The 21982-nt window shown below is 38.1% G+C and overlaps 1 protein-coding gene across 2 annotated transcripts in view; it reads left to right on the top strand.

Moving 5' to 3' along the window:
* Positions 1-21982, top strand: part of FAM184B (family with sequence similarity 184 member B) — a 45984-nt gene that overhangs the window by 21731 nt on the left and 2271 nt on the right. The window contains exons 3-10 of one of the 2 annotated variants that reach the window (XM_082482141.1): positions 1213-1323; positions 11958-12170; positions 13398-13551; positions 15037-15149; positions 15571-15755; positions 20247-20364; positions 20530-20634; positions 21318-21520. In XM_082482141.1, coding sequence (XP_082338267.1) covers positions 1213-1323; positions 11958-12170; positions 13398-13551; positions 15037-15149; positions 15571-15755; positions 20247-20364; positions 20530-20634; positions 21318-21520 — 1202 coding nt within the window. The remainder of the gene's footprint in view (positions 1-1212; positions 1324-11957; positions 12171-13397; positions 13552-15036; positions 15150-15570; positions 15756-20246; positions 20365-20529; positions 20635-21317; positions 21521-21982) is intronic. The other variant, XM_082482142.1, reaches the window with a different exon arrangement.

Here is a 21982-nt window from a genome sequence, read left to right as displayed (position 1 = left end):
GGAAACTAAATGTGAGTTGAAATCTATTCAAATGGAGGAAAACCTTGCAACGTGTTTTAAGCACATGCTTTAATGCTTAGTGAAGCTTACAACTGAGTGCATGCCCAAGTGGTTTGCCAAATTTGAGCATAAATGAAGGAAGAATTTAATTTCTGTCTCCTAATGTACTGATGTGTTTGTCAGACTTCTAGAAAAAAAAAAAATATTGATTAGAACATTTTGTAGAATTGCACAATCAGATCAAGTGTTCTTTGACCCTTCTTGGTGCTAAGAATGTACGTCTACCCATTTTTCCCAGTTTTAATGCTGCTGTACCTTTCTGAGTTCAACATTTACTTGAGAATAATCAAATCGCTTGCTGACAAGTTGTGAAATCATAAAAAGCATGTAGCTCCCATCACTAAATGTTGAGCTTCATAGTACCTTCTAGATTTTGGAGACTAGGAATTGTGTTAAGTGCTTGTCAGAAGAACTAACTTCTGCCTATGAAACTGCTGGAGCTTATACATTTATGCAATCTCATTTCTCAAAAGGAACCTGTGTGAGTAAATTATTTTATCTGATTGTGAAAGTGCTCACGTTTGATCAGTATGTGAAGTTGCAGTGCTTCAAGGTACACAGTTACACTATCAGGTATAAGCCTTATGAAAGGACTTTGCCTTTTATATCGTGTATTCTTTTATGTGATAAGTTTGTACAGGTACACTTCAAATGATTTTTACTGCCTCATTGGGGTTTTCCTTGTGGATGCCATAAGATAGTGCCTGCTTTGATTCCCTTTTTCACTAATTGCCGGTTAGTTAGTAATCTAGTTATTTGTATGGTCAATGTATATTTATGTTGTTTTCAGATCTTGCGGGTGACTCTTGCATGCTAAATTATTTTGAACACTAAACACCACTTGAAGCAAAACAGTCTGACTCTTCATGCTGTACAGTTTTCCACCTCAGGGAAGCTTTTGGTAGAAGATTAGGATTATGTGAGTTGTATTGTCTAACACTAGTAGTAGAAAGTATCAAACCAAACTGTTAATACTTATTTGATTGAATAATACATGAGTGACATTAAAAGACAGTAGCATGTATTGAGTAGAGAGTAGCAAGTATTACTGTGTAAACTGCTCTATTATCTACGTTAATGTGGAAGAAATATTCTTTTTTGTGCTGCATATTTTTGCATGCTTTTTGTTTGTTTGTTTGTTTTTAACTTTAGGAGCTTCAGACACAGCTAGAGGAATTTAAAAGAAAATCTGAGTGTGAACTAAAGCAACTAGAGAAAGAGAAAGAAGTCCTAACTGGAAAACTTCAAAACTCTTCACTTGAGGTAAACTGGGCATAAATGTAACCCAGTAATAAAAGGGATCCTCATTTTTCCTCTCATCTGAGAGATTCTTGATTAGATTTTAATCATATTTGCTGTGACAAAGCATCGAAGAAAATATGCAAGGACTCTAGATAGAAATAACAGAAATGTGTGCTCCTGAACTTTTATGAAGATTTTGACAAGCCTATTTATTTCAATAAATTTCATATATCGTTCTTTGGAGATATATTAAGGCTTTTTGGTGAGGAGTTTGGCTATATCAGAGTTGGATGGTGACTCTGACTCCTTGTATACAGGGCTAAGTGAGACTAGAATCTTCCTTACAGCTCTTGTTGACTTTCTGATTGTTTTGTGTGTGTATAGACATGTAAAAGGGTCTGCTTACTTGTTCTCTTGAGCAAGAGAATTGAGTGGAAAAACGGTTGAATAGATCGTTCTTTCTGTTCTGCCCACTTGATGGTAAAGGCGGTAAGTGAAGCAGATTGGAATGGGCAGTAATTTAGTATACATTAGCAGTTAGGTATGCCTCCCTCTGTTCTCAAGATCAGGAATGAAATAGAGAAAGCACTCTGACCCTAAAGTAGCTTTAAGGATGTCATAGCTTATGTACTGTTCCCCATTCTGGTTACACCTAAGTCATAATGGAAATCTGCTGACATGGATTAATCTGGAAATAAATACCTGAGATGTGTTAGTATTAGGTTATCCACCTGTAACAGCTGTAATGATAGTTAGTTGCAGGCCAAGTGATGCAAATTTCCCAGATCAGTACATCTGCCAAAATATATATACAGGAAAGTGTCATTATTTGAAAAGTCATAACAGGTGGGATAAATAATTTTCTGCCAAAACAAAAGCAGAACCCCTACAAAGCAATTATTTACCTGGGTAAACACTGCACCTTTAAAATTTCTGACAACTCTGAATGCACCTTTTCTTCCTCTCAGGTGTTCAGTTCTTTTCAGCAAATACTATCTGGTTTAAAATGTTACGTAGGGGATATTTTCTTTTCTTCAGTATGATCATGTGAAGTTTTTGCCTGTGAACATTTTGATACTTTTATCTCATGGATAAGCTATAAAACAACTGCCTTAACAGAACTGAAATCAGTGCCCTAACGAAAAGTTCTGATGATGCTCAGTGCAGCATTTATTTCTCTACCCCAAGTATATCATTGCATTTGGTCCCTTTTTCAGAAGAACAACAAAATGATTTGTGATTGTCCCTTCTGGGAGATTATGGGTGAATGGATGTGTTTTCACCATGTGAATTTGTCATCCATTTCTTTGGGATTTTTTCCTGCCAATCCAGGTTTTAAGGCTCTAAGATTTTTATTAAGCAAAATGAGGATATTCCCAAATATAAAAAATTCCTTCAGTGTAGTTCAAGAAAAAGCAATGAACAACAGGAATTAAGTAGCTCACACTGTGGAACTACTGAACTACAGATAGCCACTGTTGTTCTGAGTGGCTGTGTATAATTTCCATTGCTTTGTTTTCCCTGATTCTAACCAGTTTTGCTTCCAGCGAGTTCAGTGGGAGCTTGCATGGCAACAGCTCCACAAAAGTTGAAGACCTAGATCTTTCTCAGCTGGCATTTGTAGACTCTGAGTGGCCATAATAAGCTCTTTTTGAGTGTTCAAAGACAGAAAAAAGGACAGATAGGCTCATCAGGGAGCTAAGCAAGATGTTGTCCCCCATCTCCTACCTGCTTCCACTTTCCTGCATGCCATTACTACTGCTTGGTGTGGCACGTTCCAGCAATTGGGACATGTATTGTGGTCATTTACTGTTTAACACCTGCTTTTTCTCCCATTCATGCTGTACTAGCTGTTCTGAGTGCAGCATGGTCTTTTCCCTTTCATTGCTCCTGTAAAACAGATTTATACATTCTGGTATCAAGCAGTTGCATTCTGACGTCCCATCCATTTCCCAGTCTTAGAAATACAGAATTTAGGTGTAGCTCTTGATGTTCTTAAAGTTCTGGCTAAATCCTGTTTTTAGGTTTCATTACACATTTCTGTATGCCACCATTTTTTACAGTTGTTTTTTTTCTCTGAGAGAATTTCAGGTCAATCCAACCTGTGTTGACCTATCCAGAGTGATTTCTTTGCATCTAATGCAAAACATAGGTTCTCAGAAATTAGTTGTCTTTATTCTATTCAAATTCCCCTAAATGTATGTTTTTCTACAAAAATATCTTAGTCTGTTCAAATCTGATAATTTACCATGATATTCTGCCATCCCTGGGTAATGCCTGAAAGTTATACTGGTTTGAGATGTGAGGGGAAGAGATGGAAGGGAGGAGTAGTGGCACACTGTCTGATCTTATAGTATTGTGTCTATGCGTGCAGGTGGTGTAGTCCACTGCAAGGTCTCAAAGAAATCAAAAGACATGAAGCAGTTATTCTTCAGGTTTTGAAGATGGAAAAAGTAAGGTAGTGAGTCATCAAATTACTTTTCTTGAAGTCACACATTCAGGACAGAAAAATAGGAGAGAAACCTGTGCTTCCTAACTGCTAGATCTCATATCATGAGATCATGGTAAATGCAAGGGGTGGTAGGAAATTATTGCCACTATAAACATAAATATAAATAAATAATATAAAATAGTATATATAATGCCATTTGTTATGTTCACAACACCACAGTAAGTATGAACAGATACACTAAGAAATGTTTTGTTGTATTTTAGAATATGCCATGCTCCCCAAAAAAGGAGGAAATGCTCCCTCTGAAGAGTAATTTTTTGCATTTTTCTTTGTACTCTATATGTTACTTTCTGAACCAATTACTTGGCAGTATTCCCAGGGAAGTGAATTAATTTCGACTTACAATATTTTCTGTCTATAAATATGTGAATATTCACAGCCAAGAAACCACCATTTACTCTACAGCATTATGTTGCACTGAGGGCATGATTCCCAGCTGGGAACCTTTGCAATGGCTCAGCCCAGAGCTTCCGCCTCAAAGGTCAGGCAATGTGCTGTTACTAATCCAGTTCTAACCTGGATACAATTTCAGATCTAAAAATAGCTTCCTTGGCTGCATAAGACACATTTTTGGTTGGACTGACATAGCTAGAGCACTATGCAGAGTAGACATAATTACGATAATTTCATCTCTCTGGGGATGCACTTCAATGTGTCAGTATTTCTGTATTAATGAGATTTTTCTGGATAAAGAAATCCGATTTACACCTATTTAGTTCTTTGGAAGGAAGGATATAAGATTCAGTGTGGCTCAAATGCTAATTCATTAAAGAATTCATTTACTGTAGACAGTAAATTATCCATGGCCCAGCAATGTGCCCTTGTCGCCAAAAAGGCCAATGGAATCCTGGGCTGCATAGGGAAGAGTGTGGCCAGTAGGTCGAGGGAGGTCATTCTCCTCCTCTACTCGGCACTGGTGAGGCCACAACTGGAATACTGTGTCCAGTTTTGGGCTCCCCAGTTCAAGAGGGACAGGGAACTGCTGGAGCGAGTCCAGCGAAGAGCAACTAAGATGATTAAGGGCTTGGAGCATCTGCCTTATGAGGAAAGGCTGAGAGAGCTGGGACTCTTTAGCCTGGAGAAGAGAAGGCTGAGGGGAGACCTTATTATGGCGTACAAGTATCTAAAGGGTGGGTTGAAGGAGGATGGAGCCAGGCTCTTTTCAATGGTTCCAAGTAACAGGACGAGCAGCAATGGGCACAAGTTAGAATACAGGAAGTTCCGTTCAAATACACGGAAACAGTTCTTTACGGTGAGGGTGACAGAGCACTGGCACAGGCTGCCCAGGGAGGTTGTGGAGTCCCCTTCCCTGGAGATTTTCCAGACCCGCCTGGATGCAGTCCTGAGTAATGTGCTCTAGGCAATCCTGCTTTAGCAGGGGAGTTGGACTAGATGATCTCTAGAGGTCCCTTCCAACTCTGATAATTCTGTGATTCTGTGTTTCTGTGTAAAGTCCCCCGCTTCCTTGCTTTTGCACTAAGGGATCTCTTCAACATGTGTTAAAGGGGCTATTCTGGAATTAGAAGGTACATAAAATGGAAGCCCAGGCATCACCTTGTCATGATACATATTTGAACAATGCTAGCACAGCAATGCCCAGAGCCTTGATGGATCTTGAAGGCATCACCAAATAGCAGCAGTAGAGGTGCGCCTAATATGGTCACACCTGTCCCTCCAGTCCGGAAGTGCCATAAGTTTAGGAAGGCACTTAACTGTGAACTTAACTGAAGTAACTGTGAAATAAGCCTAAAGACAACAGTAAAATACAATTTCATTATTTTGTTGTTACTTCTTGTACTGTGTTACCTTTTTGATGTAATAGCATCATAGTATGTGTAAAGCCTTGTAGCATTTGGGTGCCTTATTTTGATTCTGAACAAATTCTCAATTGTGCTGACTCTTCAAAAATACATCTTTTATATAAATTCATCCCCTAGCAATGCATTGAGAAGCTCGGATCTTTCTACTTAAAAGATACAGGAAGTCAAAATATTCTCTCTGATTCCAACTTTAGATCTTGCCTTTGAGATTTCACACTTCTTGCGTATGATAAATAAAAGAAGGGGAGAGCAGACATAAGATAGACTTCAAGTATTCATAGTGCTTGCAAGCACAGTGAATTAAAATAATCAAAGCAGAAGTCAAACAGGGGAGCCAACCATGACGGCATGCACAGCCTTATACATGCCCAGTATTTTTACCCGTGGGCTATCAAAAATCTGAGAGGTACTTCTTCAAAAGAATCAAGCCATCCTTCCCAAGAGAAGGACAATAATTAGTTAGAAAAGAATCAAACTTGAAAGACTTGAAATGTTGCAAAACTTACCTGTCATCTTTTAGTACTAGTTGTTCATTTTTAATTTACTTGGAAGACTGTGGGAGGCAGAATCAGCTGTTGTAAGAAAGGGCGAGTGCAAACATAACCCTGAAATTTGAAAAGAATTCAGCAGAGCCTAAAAGAATACTGTTGCCTAGAGTTTATACTGTGGATAGGTATTGGTTGCATCTTTAAGACCACTTTAGGCAATTCTGGTGGATAAAAGTGAATGAATAAGTGAATTAAGTTCTTTCAAGATGTTTTGTTTTGCAGCAGGAAGTCATTATAAAACACAAAATCACACGATGTTGCTGGCTTGTTAATAGTAAAAGGAGCCAAATAGATTCTGGACTGATGTGAGTTGGCATAGTTTCATTGGCTTAAATGTTGCTTTACCAATTTAAACAAATTGAGGCTCTGGCTATCAGTTTTGATGTAATGAGACATAATAAAATGCCTGGGCACTGCAAAATATTCTAGAGAAGAATTTGCACTGGTGGATTTGACAGACCTTTTAATCAAAAGACAGGAGGAGGAAACCTGATAGGATGGAAATATTTGTTTCTTAACCTCGAATGTGTTAGAAGTTGCAGGATTCTTGAGAAAGAGTGTGTTTGTATGCCTGATATATTTGTGTAGATCTTTTCCCCTAAATCACTGAAAAATGATGGTTTTAGAAATACTTTTCCATCTGATTTCTTACTACATTATGTTCTTTGTTGCTACCAATTTGCTGCTTAGTCTGTTTCTAGGTAATATGATCTTATATTTCATGTTAGTAGTGCTTTAAACTAGTAATTGTCTATGAAGAGAGTCTGGAAGGTTAATAATGTCACCACAGCTGAAGTTTATATACACCTTTTTTCCTTAGAAAATATACAGCCTACTTTTCTGGCACATCCGTGTTACTCACTGGCTTACTTTCAGGAAGCTGAGAAAAAAAATGCATGCTTGAGCATAATAATGCTAATGAATATTACATCGGATAATACAGGGGACAGCATTAAGTGTTTTGCATCTAAATTTAGGTACCTAAAATTTTCAGTGTTTCCTTTCTTCATATAGAAAAACATTGGCTTGAGTTCAATAGGTATTAAGACAAGGCAGATATTTTACCTGTAACCAAAAGTCAAAGTGCCCCTTTGTTAAGTCTTATGATATACCACTTGTTTTTTGTTTGCTTTTTTTTTTTTTTAAATCACAAAATTGCAGCAGCTTTGGAAACAAAGGTATGGTTGGCAAGTGACTTTGGCATCTGTCTGTTCTTTGGAGTATATCCAGGCCACAGATAGATCCCATCACACAAACAAAGACAATTGATCTTTTTCATTAAGAACAATATTTAGCAATTATTCTTCACTAGTTTGTTCAGAGAGATAGTTTTCTTTGTGTTTAACTGGATGACACAATGGAAGAAACCAAGGAACAACTGGATGATTAGTTAACTTAAACTCAGTTTGGGGCAGCTGAAGCTAGGTGCTCTTTCAAATTTGTTAAATCAATTTGGTTGGATAGCTTCAACTAAATTCAAATGTACCATGTTGGTTTGAAATTGATCAAGAAGTGGTAAAACTAATCTTTCATTTTCTGGCACTTAAAAGAACAAAATAACTTGATTCGCAAAACATTGGGTGAAGGAATGTTTGTTTTCTTCTTATCTACCAACTTAGCATTCCAGTGATGTGTGGGAGACTTGGGCCTGGGGTTTTTGTTGGGGTTTTTTTGTTGTTTTTTTTTTTTTTTTTTCTTCTGTCAGCTTTCTTAGCATTTAAAGAGTCCTCTTGTAACTGGGTTCTGGGATAAAACAGGGTGAGCTACAGTGTGTCACCTGTTGCCACTTCTTCACTTGTATATTAAGTTGTCATTGCACAGACTAGGCCTTCATTTCTAGGGTAAATTTCCCAGTTACCTTCATGTGAACATGCACGTACTCTCTTGTTCTCTTGGTTTTCCTTTGCCTCCATGCTTTCTTTCTCCATCTCACACACACAAAGCAGAACCACCGCTGCCATCTCTTCTTCCTGTGTGTTCTGTGAATGAAGTCACTTGTCTCCTTGCAAATGATGAAATAACTTAAGCTTTAAAAACATTTAACTCAGTCTGGAGGAAATACTTTAATTTTTCATTTTGATAAGTACATTATCGGTTGCTTGGTTTGGCCACCAAATAGGAGGAAGTCAACTGCCCAAGCTGGTAGCATTGCTAAAGAATTTTTTAACGATGTTCATCTCTGCTTGCAGATTTCTGTCATGTCTAAATTACAGATACTGTTGTAGATTTCAGAACATGTGAAATATCAGTAATAAAGCTGAGGAACTTTGACGTTCAAACATAGTACACTATCCTATCTGGTAAAGGAAATCCACATTAATTACAATAGTAGTATGGCCCTTTGTGAGCAAGCTGTTGGAAGCAGTTCAGAGGGACACTAAAGTACAAGATCAGTAATGATTAGTAGTGACCACCACCAGTAAATCGGAGAAAAAGTACCCGACTTGTGGACTTGAAGGAGAAACTCTATTTAAATAGAAGGAACACAGTATACTGACTTGTGTATAGGAACAGCAGTTCTGCAGCCATAAACCTACTCAAAAATGGAACAGTTATTCCTTCTTGTGGCTGCTTACAGAAACCAGATTTACTAAAGGAAGTTTTGTCATTCTCATGATACAAGCGTGTGTTCAAGTAACAGGTTTTGAGTTATCTCCACAGCACATGAAGTCCATGAACATTCGTGTTTCACATGAATAGGACTTACATAGAAGCAAATCATCTTCATCTGATATTCTGTGAACAGAAACTTTTTACTCAAAATGATAAACTACCAACAGACCAAGAAGAGCAAGTTTTTACAATGTTTTCAGGCCCTTATTTAGTTGCTCTGTAGAAAAACCAATAAAAATAGGACAAATTGATCAAGTAGAAAGAATTCTTTCTAAGATATGAGTGTCTCAAAAATTCATGTTTCTTCTTTAATATCAGGATTCATTTCTGGGACATTAAGACATGTATAAATTCTAGAGAGAAGGGAGCAGATGCCAAGAAATGGTAAAAGCAGAAATAATGACTAGAATTTAAAACAAGTCAAGGTGCAATGTAGTTGAAGGTTGTGGTCATAAAATGGGGATACAGAATATCCTTTCTCTGAAAGGAGTTGAAACTCTGGGAACTGGTACAAGCTCTGTGGTTTGCACACTTTGAGCCTTCAGAGCACAGTTCTGTGCTGGGAAGCTATGAGAACAGTAGAGGCTTAGAGAGTACTTGGGTAAGAGCTGTGATCCATCCGGGAATGGAGAAGGGCCTCAGGAGAGGGAAAAGAGAAAACGCATCCTTTGGAGGAGAGAAGCCAGCATGCACAACCAATGTGAGAAAGAACAGAGCCAGGAGTACATTCAGCCATCATCAGAAAAGATTCCTAAGATTTGGAGAGATCTGGCATAGCTTATTAGTATCTGCCTTGGGAGAGTGCAATGCTGACTGTGGCCATGAAGTTAATGAGAAGTAAGGGCTTTGTCTCCTTTTCTCTTCTGTAACACAAAATATTCCAGAAAGTGCTATGAGAATGAAATGTGGAAGGATATAGGCACCTTAGCCCACTTTGTAAATCTTCATCCAGCTTTTGTGCTGCTGCATCAGAAAGAACCACCTGCATGCAGTTGAAGTTACAAGCAACTATTTAGCTAGATAAAGCTACGGTGCTTCCTCAACTAACAAACAGTCTGCAGTATGCATGGAAAGAAATTAAGGCAACACTGAAGAAGAGAAAAAGAATATATATTAGTGTAGAGGAAAAGATAGGATGGAGTCACAGGTTATAATCATATCCAATTTGAAGATATGTGCAACATCATTTGAATCATTTGAATCATCAGGATTGTGGATCAGCGGCACAGAGTCTAGTTGGAGGCCTGTAAGCCAGCGGTGTCCCCCAGGGGTCAATAGTTGGTCCAATCTTATTCAATATATTCATCAATGACCTGGATGAGGGGACAGAGTGTATCCTCAGCAAGTTCTCTGATGATACCAAACTGGAAAGGGTGGCTGACACTCCAGAGGGCTGCGCTGCCATCCAGTGTGACCTGGACAGGCTGGGGAGCTGGGCAGAGAAGAACCTAATGAAGTTCCACAAGAGCAAGTGCAAGGTCCTGCATCTGGGGAGGAAGAATGCTAGGCACCAGTATAGGTTAGGGGTGGACTTGCTGGGAAGTAGCTCTGAGGAGAAGGATCTGGGGGTCCTGGTAGATAGTAAATTATCCATGACCCAGCAATGTGCCCTTGTCGCCAAAAAGGCCAATGGAGTCCTGGGCTGCATAGGGAAGAGTGTGGCCAGTAGGTCGCAGGAGGTCATTCTCCCCCTCTGCTCTGCACTGGTGAGGCCACAACTGGAATACTGTGTCCAGTTCTGGGCTCCCCAGTTCAAGAGGGACAGGGAACTGCTGGAGCGAGTCCAGCGAAGGGGGACTAAGATGATTAAGGGCTTGGAGCATCTGCCTTATGAGGAAAGGCTGAGAGAGCTGGGACTCTTTAGCCTGGAGAAGAGAAGGCTGAGGGGAGACCTTATTATGGCGTACAAGTATCTAAAGGGTGGGTTGAAGGAGGATGGAGCCAGGCTCTTTTCATTGGTTCCAAGTAACAGGACGAGGGGTAATGAGCACAAGTTGGAACATAGGAAGTTCCGTTCAAATACAAGGAAAAACTTCTTTACGGTAAGGGAGACAGAGCACTGGCACAGGCTGCCCAGGGAGGTTGTGGAGTCCCCTTCTCTGGAGATTTTCCAGACCCGCCTGGATGCAGTCCTGAGTAATGTGCTGTAGGCAATCCTGCTTTGGCAGGGGAGTTGGACTAGATGATCTCTAGAGGTTGCTTCCAACTCTGAAACTCTGTGATTCCGTGATTTAAAGTCACGTGAAATTCTAAGGAAGTCGTCCTTTCATAGTTTGAATTCTGTTTCTCTAAGGCTGGAAAGCACAAGTATATAAAAATTTGGAAAACAGACATCCTCTTTCATATGATCCCAGAAAGAAAAGACAAGAAACATAAAGATTTTGCAGGAGGCATGGCGCAGCAAAAAAGCAGACTTGCAAGCCCAGATACAGCAGCAAAAATGCAAATTTGCTGTACTAATTATGCATGATCCTTCTATGCAGAAGGCAGTTTTTCAGAATTTCACAGCTATTATAGTTGGAATGGCAAATTTAAGAAGAAGAGCAAGTACAATTTTTTGCTGAAAGTTTAGAAAACCTACTACCAAGTAGGAGAGAGAACAGACTATTCCTTCCTTCCCCACCAGAAAAAAAAAAAAACACACACCAATTTATTCTTATAAATGGGTATTTTTTTGTTACGTTTATGTTAGCCATTATAGACATATCTACTGTATTTAGTAATTAAGCTAAGAGGGAGGAGAAAATAAAACAAATCTGAAGCATGATGCGCGGAATTCTTGTTTCCATTGGTTCTAATCTACTACTTTTATATAAATGGACTCTGCAGTGTTACATCCCCAGGATGACAATAAGCACAGCCTTAGGCCTGCCTCCTGGTTTGTGCCATAATTATTGTGCAAGTTGAACTATGGATTGTACATATGAGATGGAGACGATTTGAAAAGAAATAATTTAAGAAAAGTACTTAATGGACAACAGACTGTATATGAAAAAAGGGGATGTCATTCTTCACTGAAACGAGGGTTCCTTGCGTGAAACAAGCATCTTGCTATTTTTCATAGAGCAACACAAGTTCATAAAATGTACTCAAATTTACATAATTCCTCTCCATTGTGAATGCAGCCATTAATCCTATCCTGCTGACTTACTTTTCTGGAAGGTGGTTCAGCTGAAGCAAATATTAGACCAACAAGCAAATAATTTCAAGGAGTCACTGAAGAAACATAATCTACAGTCCAACAAAGAAAAAGAGAAGCTTTTGCAGGATCTTCAAAACACCATAAAAGAAAGCCAGAATGTTAAACTGCAGCTGGAGGCATCTCATCAAAAAGTCTTAAAAATGTTGGAGAAAAGTAAAAATCAGGAACTCAAGGTCAGTTTGCAACATACTACTGTAAAAAAAAAAATTGTATTTGTGGGATAAACTATATTAGCTAGAGTCGATTATTAAAACCCAGTTATCTCCTGATATCTTAATCATGGGTTGCCATTGTTGCACATAGTGAATTATTCTCTGATTTTGAAATCTCATTATCTTCAGGTTGGGTTTTTTTAGAATTTTAACATTTGAACTTAGACCACAGTGTGAATGAAATAGTTTCATAAAATAATATAACCTACCCTCTACAGTTAGGCTCCAATTAATGCAAGCTCCTCTAGCTGTGGTTTTGCTTAAGAAATACAAGGGAATTCAGTTTTATTCTTTTTCATCCATTATTAGTTTCTACATAAATACTTTAAAAGAAGTATAATAGACATGTATAATGATATGTATTGCCTTAGATACCTCCCAGAAATCAATTCTGTAAGTGGATAGCCAAAGCTTTTAAATGTTTAAGTGGATTTATTTCAGTGACAAAATGTTAATGCAATATATTGAGATTCTAAAAAATGTTGCTGTTTGAGAAAAAAGATCAATTTAAAAAATCTACATGTCATTGTGACATGGAGTTCAGATGCCCCTATTGATATCGCACACCTTAGGGAAAACCTCCTAATAAAACATATGTAGTAAAGCCATCCTAAATAGAATTTAATATCTTGTTTATATAATCAGAATAAAATCCCAGCTTTAACAAAGCCAAGGTGAAGGCAGTAAGCTGGTAAAAGTGAAACTGAGGATAGGAGTTTGCATTCAGAGTCACTACAGAGCAATTGCTCTGTCATTTACAGCATATCAGCAGCACTTCTAGTGACAGTGGAAATTTTAGCCAAGAATGATGCAAGGAAAGATAGAAGCCTTTGTTTGACACACTGTGATAAGTAATGATGTACAGGTAAAATCTGGGGGGCTTTGTATGTTGAATAATAGAACACCTTTCCAATGTCAAATAGAGCAAAGATGTCAGTGCATTATTTCATGCTGTACAACAAATCTGATAGACAGTCTCTTGAAAATTTCTCATGTCTTATTAATTTTTATTTTTTAACTTCAGCTCATTTTTATTCTTGTGTTGATGAGGTGTCGTGTAAAGTGATGATGAAAATAAAAGTTCTACAGTGAAAGACCAGGTTCATCCTGGCATTACAAGTAAAACAACAAGTGATGAATAGGCTCCAACTACTTTGTTTTGGGGGGGCGGGGCGCTTTTGCTTACAGGAGGCAGAAGAACGTTTGAAAAAGGAATTTAATGAGGCTTTGAAGATCCAACATCAGTCTCATAGGCTGGAAATACAAACCTTGGAAGAGAAAGCAAAGAAAGAATTACATGATGAACTCGAGCAGATACAGAAGCAGCAAACCCTGTTGCTAGGTATAATGTCTCATGTCATACACAGATCCTACTGCTTGATTGTATGCTGAAAAGCACTGACTTTCCTCCCATTCATTTTCTTTCCTATCTTCTGGGAACTCAGGTCTTTGTCAATCTCCTTTTCCATACCCTGCAATTTCAGCAATACACACCTACTGTTCTTTGTTAACCTAGCTCTCAACTGTCAGCAGCAGAATGTTGCTAGGAGAGTGGTGTGGTGTACAACATTCAAGTATACATTATCAGGTATATTAAATTGGAATATTGTAGTCAGTGTATATGACTTTCCTCTTTTTTTCTATGATGTGAAGAATTGTTATATGTGGTTCAAGTCTGTTCTATGGAGTTCAGCAGTGGTGATCAGTTGCTCCATACATATTGTTTAGTTAGTTTAGAAAGTTCCCTAAACTGTTCAGAAATAAACAGAACACTGCATTAGGAGGACCTGTACTATATCCGGGTTTGAACTTCAGGTTATTAAAATTTATCTATAAAAGGTTTTTTAATTGAAGAAAGAATATTTTGAAAGTACTTTAAGTATAAAGTGAATGCTCTTGTGTGTTTTTTTTTCAGTAATTCGAATTTGCTAGAAAGATTTGTTGCTCTCTAAAGTTTCTATGTTCAATAGCTAAATTCTGTTCTTCAAGAAAAATTGCAGGGAGACAATAGAGAGAGAAAAACTTCTGTCTCCTTGTACTTGATCCATCCCAAAACTTGTACCAAATCTATACAAAAGTTGCAGTATATGACGGATCTGCTTACATAAGTGTTGTATTTCTCTAACACAACTAGAGTTTTCCTCAATCTACCTTATGGCCCTCTATAAAACACCAGTGGACTTTACTGGAGCACCCCTGAGCTTCCCTGTTAAGTTCAAGGTTAGAAGCAGCAATTGTAGTGATTTAGTTGCAGAACAACTGCCACAGAATTACCTCTCTGATTCCAATGTTGAATCATTGCTGTTATAGCTTCGTATCTTCTTACTATTGCTCAACTGAGTTACTGCTTTAGTAATAGGAGGCCTGTCTTTTACCAGAGTGTTTATTATGGCAGGGGGGTTGGAACTTGATGATCTTCAAGGTCCCTTCCAACCTAAACCATTCTATGATATGATTCTATTTATTAAATATTAGGAAGAAATTTTTCAATTTAAGGGTGGTAAGGTATTGGAACAGGTTGCCCAGAGAAGTTGTGGATGCCCCATCCCTGGAGGTGTTCAAGGCCAGGCTGGACAGGGCTTTGAGCATCCTGGTCTAGTGGAAGGTGTCCCTGCCTAAGGAAGGGGGGTTGGAACTGGATGATCTTCAAGGTCCCTTCCAACCTAAACCGTTCTATGATATGATTCTGTTATACTTAATGGTAAAGGAGCTGAGGGACAAAGCAAGATGTAATGTGTCAATGTTTTCATCTGCATTATCTATATCTACATTCCCCATCCAGCTGGCCTCTGACTGCCTTAATGATTGTCTGTCTGATTGTTACTAGGATCTCTAAGGACGGAACTCTCTGAGCAACAGACATTGTGCACTAATCTCAAGAAACAAACAGAAGAACTCCAAATGGAGCTGAGGAGTGTGAGGACACTGAAAAAACAACAGGCAAGAATCCAGTTCCACCTTTGTTGTCACGTTGTGTTTTGCAAAAGAAATAGTATCAAATTTCTCTCTTCAGAGATAATAAAAGTGTACAGTCTCTTACAGAAATGGAATGGGTTTCCTTCCCTTATATCCCACTTTAAAATATAAGTATCGTTTATCATCTTTTCCCTATGAGCAGGCTTTTTTTTCCATTTAAAGGTCAGAATCTACAACACAAGCGAATGAATGTTACAATAAAATTAATTTTATGGAGGCTATAAAATACATTCAGGATTTTTTGATAGCAGATTTTGTCTTGCACATAGAATTGCACATAGAATTAAAAAATCAGTTCACAAAAATTCCGTGCATGCAATTCCAGTGAGATCTTCACATTAAATAATAAGAAGCTGTGAATAACTGAATTTGGCTTTTTTCTTAGGAAGGAAGTAGCCAGAGCCAGATCAGATCTCTTCATGATGAACTGGAAAAATGTCAGAGTGAAATTTCTGAACTCAAGAAAGAGAATTTACTTTTGAAGGACACAATGGAGCTACTCAGTGCTGAGTTGGAGTCGCAGAAGCAAGAAGCTGCACAGCTTCAGGATAGGGAGAAACAGCACAGAAGGTTTGCCTTAAATTCACACTTCACAGTGCTATCTAGAGAAACAATAATAATGCCAGCATCAGAGGTGTTCTAAATGTGATGAGTGTCAGAATCTCTCTAAAGTGCTAATTGTAGAAGTTACGAGTGTTCTAATAGCAGTAGTTCATTTCACATTTCTCTCCAGCCATAATGAAAGAATTTGAACTAATTGTTCCTTATATGTCACAGAGAAATATGTCCAGTGTAGCCCCATAGGAGTGACCTGAGAAAATCTGCGTACCATCATCCTTTGAAAGGCACTGGAAGACAAAAACAAAAAAAGCAGAAGTCTCTGAGAATAAATACCATTTTTTATACATACACTCTGTAGGTGAAACCAATGGGTTGTTAACTCAAAAGGAGACACTCGAGAAGGCCATATGTACTCTGTGAGATTTTGCTTTGGCTGTAACAGCCAACTTTGCACTGGGGGAGTAAGAGCAGTGATAGTGGACACTGACAGTGCCTCTGGGCTGATGGAAGCCTGGAGCTGTAATATGCTGTCAGGGCACAGGAAGACCAACCTGACTTGTACTCTTGGGTGTCTTGTAGAAGGTGGACTGCATCCTCTTAGTGTAGCCACAGGCCCGGAGCACTTGTTGCATTCCAGTAATAGCAGTCTTCCTGCTTGTATACAGAAAAAATGCAGGACTTTCCTTTTACAAGGGAGACAAGACTGGGGTTAACTGTCCAGTGCATCCGTATGGCTGTTGAATCCTTTGAAATTTCTGGATGATTATACTTAGTACTTTCTCTTTGTGGAGAGACTCAGGGATCTGGTGCATGGGTACCTTTCAATTCATTTCTGCAATGGTGTAAAATGTATGCCCCTAACTACTCAAGCTGTATATATAAAGGATTTCTGAAGAGTATACCCTTAAAGGAGTCTTTAAAATTATGTCCTATATAGTCTAGAGAAAAGCACTCAAGGGATACAGTTTCTCTCAGCAGACTGTCAGAGTGGCCAGAGTAATTCCATTGCTGTGTACCAGTCAGTAGATATTTAAAGAATGAGAAAGAAACTTTCTTTTTTTTTTTCTTTTCCTTTGCACTCTTTGGAGAGTTACTTGAAAGTTACTTTCATTTCAAGCTTTTGAAGCAAGATCAACAGAAAGAATTGCAAACCAGAGAGTTTCATCAGTGCCCTCCAGCTACCTTAAAGGAATTTAGAGCCTCTGTTCACGAAGAGACGAATTATTCACATGTCAGTGATGAGGTCTAAAAGGCCTCAAATGCTGCTGGGCTGGAGGATAATCTTTACAGGAGATAGATGGTGTAGCTCTACTACAGCATACATTTGAGAAGGAAGCATTAATGGAAATTATGTAAGGAGAAATCCCTCAAATAACAGGAGGTAGAACCAAAAAGCTCAAATGGTCCTAGGCACCTGATAAAGGCTGCTCTGAAATTAACCCGTGGAAGATCTGGAACATTAACTTGCAGCTCTTGTTTTGCTTTTGCAGGACCAATAATTTGGGTAGGAGAATAGTTAAATTGGTGAGTGCATACAAATAACAGCTTTTTTTTACTGTTACTTTAACAACAGTGAACTTGTCTTATGCTATATAGTTGTTTCTGATTTGAAAGCTGATAGTGGCTTGTTATTTCTATGTGCCAGTTTTTTATAACCAATTGTTTAAAAATTCTACTGTTGCCAAGTAAGTGAAACCAGCAATCTGCTTGAAGTAGTCATTCCCATTTCTGTTCTCTTGAACTGTGTGAATTCCACCTCCAGTACAGAAACCTTTTGCAAGGTGTAGGATGAGAGCAGACAATGGTGTTTTTTGGGGAAGAGAGCACAAGTCCCAAAATGGCTATTCTGAAGGAGAGCTTTTATTCTGCCCCTGAAGATCCATTCCAGGGATTCTGCTCCCATTTTTACTCTTATTCTTCTGCTTCTTATTTTGTGCCAAGTGCCAAATCAATCACACCCATGGCTGCGCTCTAATTTCAAGGGCAGAACCCTTTTGTGGGCCTTTTGGCCTTCCCTGAAACATTTCAGAAACAAGTGAAAGGGGCTTAGAAATACATTAAAAAGAAAAAGGTAAATGAATATGGTTTGTGAAAATTATAATTGTTAATCTGCTGAGTTTGATCTCTATTTTATCAGTAGACAACAGAACATGGGTTCTGCATTGAGTTAATGAAAAAGTTTCTCAAAGGTTTAACAAAACGTTAGCAAACAAAAGGTAACAAGGTAACAGTGATTCTTCAATAGATGTCTGTTGATTTTGGGGTTGGTATCAGAAAGCAATGTTATGGCCAGGCTTGAAAAAATGTTAAGCGATTTTTAGTTTCAGTTGATGGTGTTAATCAAATAGCAGTATCTTTCCAATATATTATCTGTTAAATAAAATGTTGTAGTTAAAGGCATTGTTATAACAGTTCTTACCTTTGCTTTTTTAAAAAAAAATATTTTTAGGATGATGGTAGGCAGTACTAAATGTTTCTGGTGCCATGATGTGATGAAATATAGCATCAGAACCTCATGTTAAAATCCCAGAAATTTCAAAATCATTTTGCTTAATACACGTGAGTTCCTCTGGTACTTAATTGTCTTGTTTGACCATTAAGATTGCTGTACAAACTAACCATAGACAGAATATCAACAGCATCATTATGTAGAATAGACCCTCCATTTCCTGAAGACTGAAGGTCAAGTACATCTTCAAATAATTTTCCTCTTCCTCAGTGTTAGTGTGGTTCTGCTTCAGCTTGCAACTGAAGTGTCGAAGTCAAATCAGTAAGCAGAAGCCCAGAGCTGTTCCCAGTTAACTACCTTTGTAGTCAATGAAAGACCTCAAAACTGCATGCTTTGGTCAGTGACAATAAACAAATATTGAAATGTGAGAAATCAGACATATTTTAATACCAATGGAAGGCTACTGGTAGAAGACCTCTATATCAAGCTAAAAAAAGCACTGGACATACTGAAACAAGATCACTGAAAGGAAGGTGAAAACACATTATCTGATTTCAGCAGCACTCAGGCGCATCTCTAAGCAAAGATTTTTCTCCTTAGAAACTAAGTAACTGAAATAAACTCTGGCTCATAATGGCAATGAGTTCTGTTTGAAATTATTCTTTATAAATATATATATATTTTATTACTCATAGGTAGAATATTCTAAGCACTGAAATAGAAGTGGATAGATATTTCCTTTGCAAACACAAAAAGACCCAGATATATTGTAATAAACTCTGAATATTGTTTAATGTAAAGCACTATACATAAAGTTTTACAATGCTAAATTAAAACCTGCACTTAGCATCTTGCAATTTTATGAAGTGTAAAATCATCTTTGTCAGAGATGATACCAGAGCACTTGATCCATGATCTTGTACTCCATTTTGTTCAGCAGAGCAGCACCTTTGAGGTTAAGCTGTTGCTCTTTCTCACTCCCTTGCAAATTTCCCAGGACAGCCCCCACTAACTCATGTAAATAAATGCACTTTGGAGCTCCTTGTGGAGTTAAGTAGTTCTGTAGTGCTTCAGACTCTACAGGAGAGGCCCCTCAGAAATAATCCTTGTGATTACATATATCCCTTGTCCTTTTCTCTTATCCCAACTGTGCATCCTAGGTCCAGAAGAGAGACCTACTTGCATGCAAGCAGGTCTCAAACCATTCAGATGTTAAGATTTATCTTTTTATCAAAACTCTGAGATACGCTAAAGTAAGAGTATAAGATGGGGAGGGGGGGTTGTCCTCTCAAAAATGTTTACCCTCACAAAAAAGAACCCACAAAATGGTGGTTTGTATTCTGTAATACATTTCTCAGTATGGCATGTGAACTTCATAGCACTCAGTTTCTCAAGCAGCAAAATTAATGAACTTGACCGACAAAATAATGACTTGTCTTCTCATGGGTCAATCAAATGTATGTTTCCACACCATCTCTAAGAAGGTGTAAGTTTTTATTTGAATCTTTTCCCCTGATAAAGGCATTTAAAGAGCTGAACCCACGCTACAGGTTTTGACTTAGAGGATTCACTAAAGCAGGATGTATATCCAAGCCTTTCTTTTCATGCAGCTTATAGCAATTGAGTATTTCTGAGGCCTCTATCAAATATAGTTGGAATTAGCCTGTGGATTCTGAAGTTATTGGGTCAGAAAAGAGAACAAATAGATGAATACAGACATGCATAGATACCGTGACACAGATTTTTTTTCTTTAGGAAACTAGACAAGCAATGTGATGTGTGAGCTTGTTAGTATTTTATACCACGGGCTTGATTTTACACTGGACAGGTGTTGTGAGTTAACCCTGGTGGCAATTTATTTTGGAACTCCACAACATTCTGTACTTACACGTAATCCATATACAGATGCCTTTTTAAAAAATGCTGTTTTATGAGAAAGACCTGACTACATCCCTGTATTTTAAGCTCGGAATTTAGGGCAGAGCGCAGCCCAAGTATCTCTTGAACCTGGTCTGAAGAAGTTTTTTCCTGTCTGCATTTTTTTGATACAGACTTCAAGAATTAGAAGAAAAGTCAAGAAAGTGGGAGTCCAGATCAGAAGATACACACCTTATCAGCAGTCTGCAAGACCAATTAAGTGAGAGAGAAGAGATTATCAAGCAGCTGGTGGTAAGATTTCCTTTTATATGGACATACGTATGGAATCTGTTGGAAGTTTCACACATTGCTTCAGACTGATTCTTTCTGTTCCGGAATACTTTGACAAATATATGTTTCCATACCAACTTCCAACAAATAGATGTCTCCATACACATAACTTTTCTTTCCTCTCAGGAAGGAAGAAAATTTCAGCATTCACTTTTAGCCAACACTGAATCTTACAGGAATCGATCATTTTCTTTCAACCCAAATACAGGATGCTTGACTTCTTCCATGAAGGTGAGATGGACAATGCAATTATAATGGTAAATCACGATGTTTTACTTGTATTTGAATCATACAGATGATCAGGACAGTAAAGGTCTTATTATTTTTTTATGGTAATGTTTTTCAGTAGAATTCTTTCCAGTAAGCAAACGTCCAGTCAGGTGCTGAGTATAACACAAATTCAGTAGAAGTATATATGCACATAGATACAGGTGTTTAAGCAAATATAAAACACTAGAACTCCAAAGATTTCCATCTGCCATTGGGAATAAGCACAGCCATTGCTTGCAGATTTGGGAGCTGCTATTTGGGATATTGCATGCATCAAGGAAAATTATGAATTGGGTTTGGGCTGCTTAAGATTTGCCTTCTGTCATTCCCGCCCCTCTGTGTGATACTGTCTGTAAATATTCATGGAAGGAAGGGGGAGGTCAAGTTGGTGGAAAGCACCTAAATGAGCTCTGCAAAGCTATCAGCTTTGATATATCTAAAACCTCAAGGTCAAACACACAAGTTGTTTTAATTGGACTATCTAATCCATGGATCCTCAAAGCATACCCTGAGAATTTATGCCTATAGAAAAAGATGAGAATCTCCTCACAAGATATCTATGAATGAGGTATTGTTGAGGTTTTATAGTAAAACGTGTAAAAAAATGCGTATGTAATGAAGTTTTCTGTTACAATAAAAAGCAGCAGAAGAAAACGGTTGAGGTGCCCAGTCGTGTTGTCAGTGTTCCGAATTTAGCTTCCTACGCAAAGAGCTTTTTGAGCTGTGACTTGAGATCAAAAAGAAGTGCTCCTCAAATAACAAAATCTACGAGCTTAGACCGGAGTCCTGGCTGCCTCAGGGTGGGCTCTCCATCAGCACAGTCCTCAGACAGCAGTGCTGCCACAAGGTATTTGTCCATTTTGCAGTCACTTGTAAGATGATAAATGAATTGGTATTCAGAATCTTGTAGACAATTCAAACACATTAGACATTTGGAAATAAACAATGACGTAAGGTTCCTGTTGTGCAGTGAACTCCATGTGTTCAGTTCTCTGCAGATAGACCCAGAACTGTAGAAGTAGGCTATAGTCACTGCCCAGCAGAGCTTATGATTTAACTAAGAACGTAGTTAATAGCAAACATGGCTGTTTAAAACTTCAGGCACATATCAGTAGTTCTGTTAAGGATATGTTTTCCTTCTTACTTTTGTTTCCTCACTTTGCACTTGGTAGATGTAGATGGCATATTTTTATTTTAGGAGATATTTGAAGCAGATACTTAACTAAAAACTTTTTAGCTTGCTGTTTTTTTTCCTCTGAAAAGCTTGCATTTTTCTTCAAATTTATGAGTTATTTTTTAAACAATGTTT

Source organism: Vanellus vanellus, assembly GCF_965231255.1.
Source record: "Vanellus vanellus genome assembly, chromosome: 4".
Taxonomy (NCBI): Eukaryota; Metazoa; Chordata; class Aves; order Charadriiformes; family Charadriidae; genus Vanellus; species Vanellus vanellus.
Note: the sequence above shows the minus strand (reverse complement) of the source record. Positions and strands in the feature narration are given on the sequence as shown.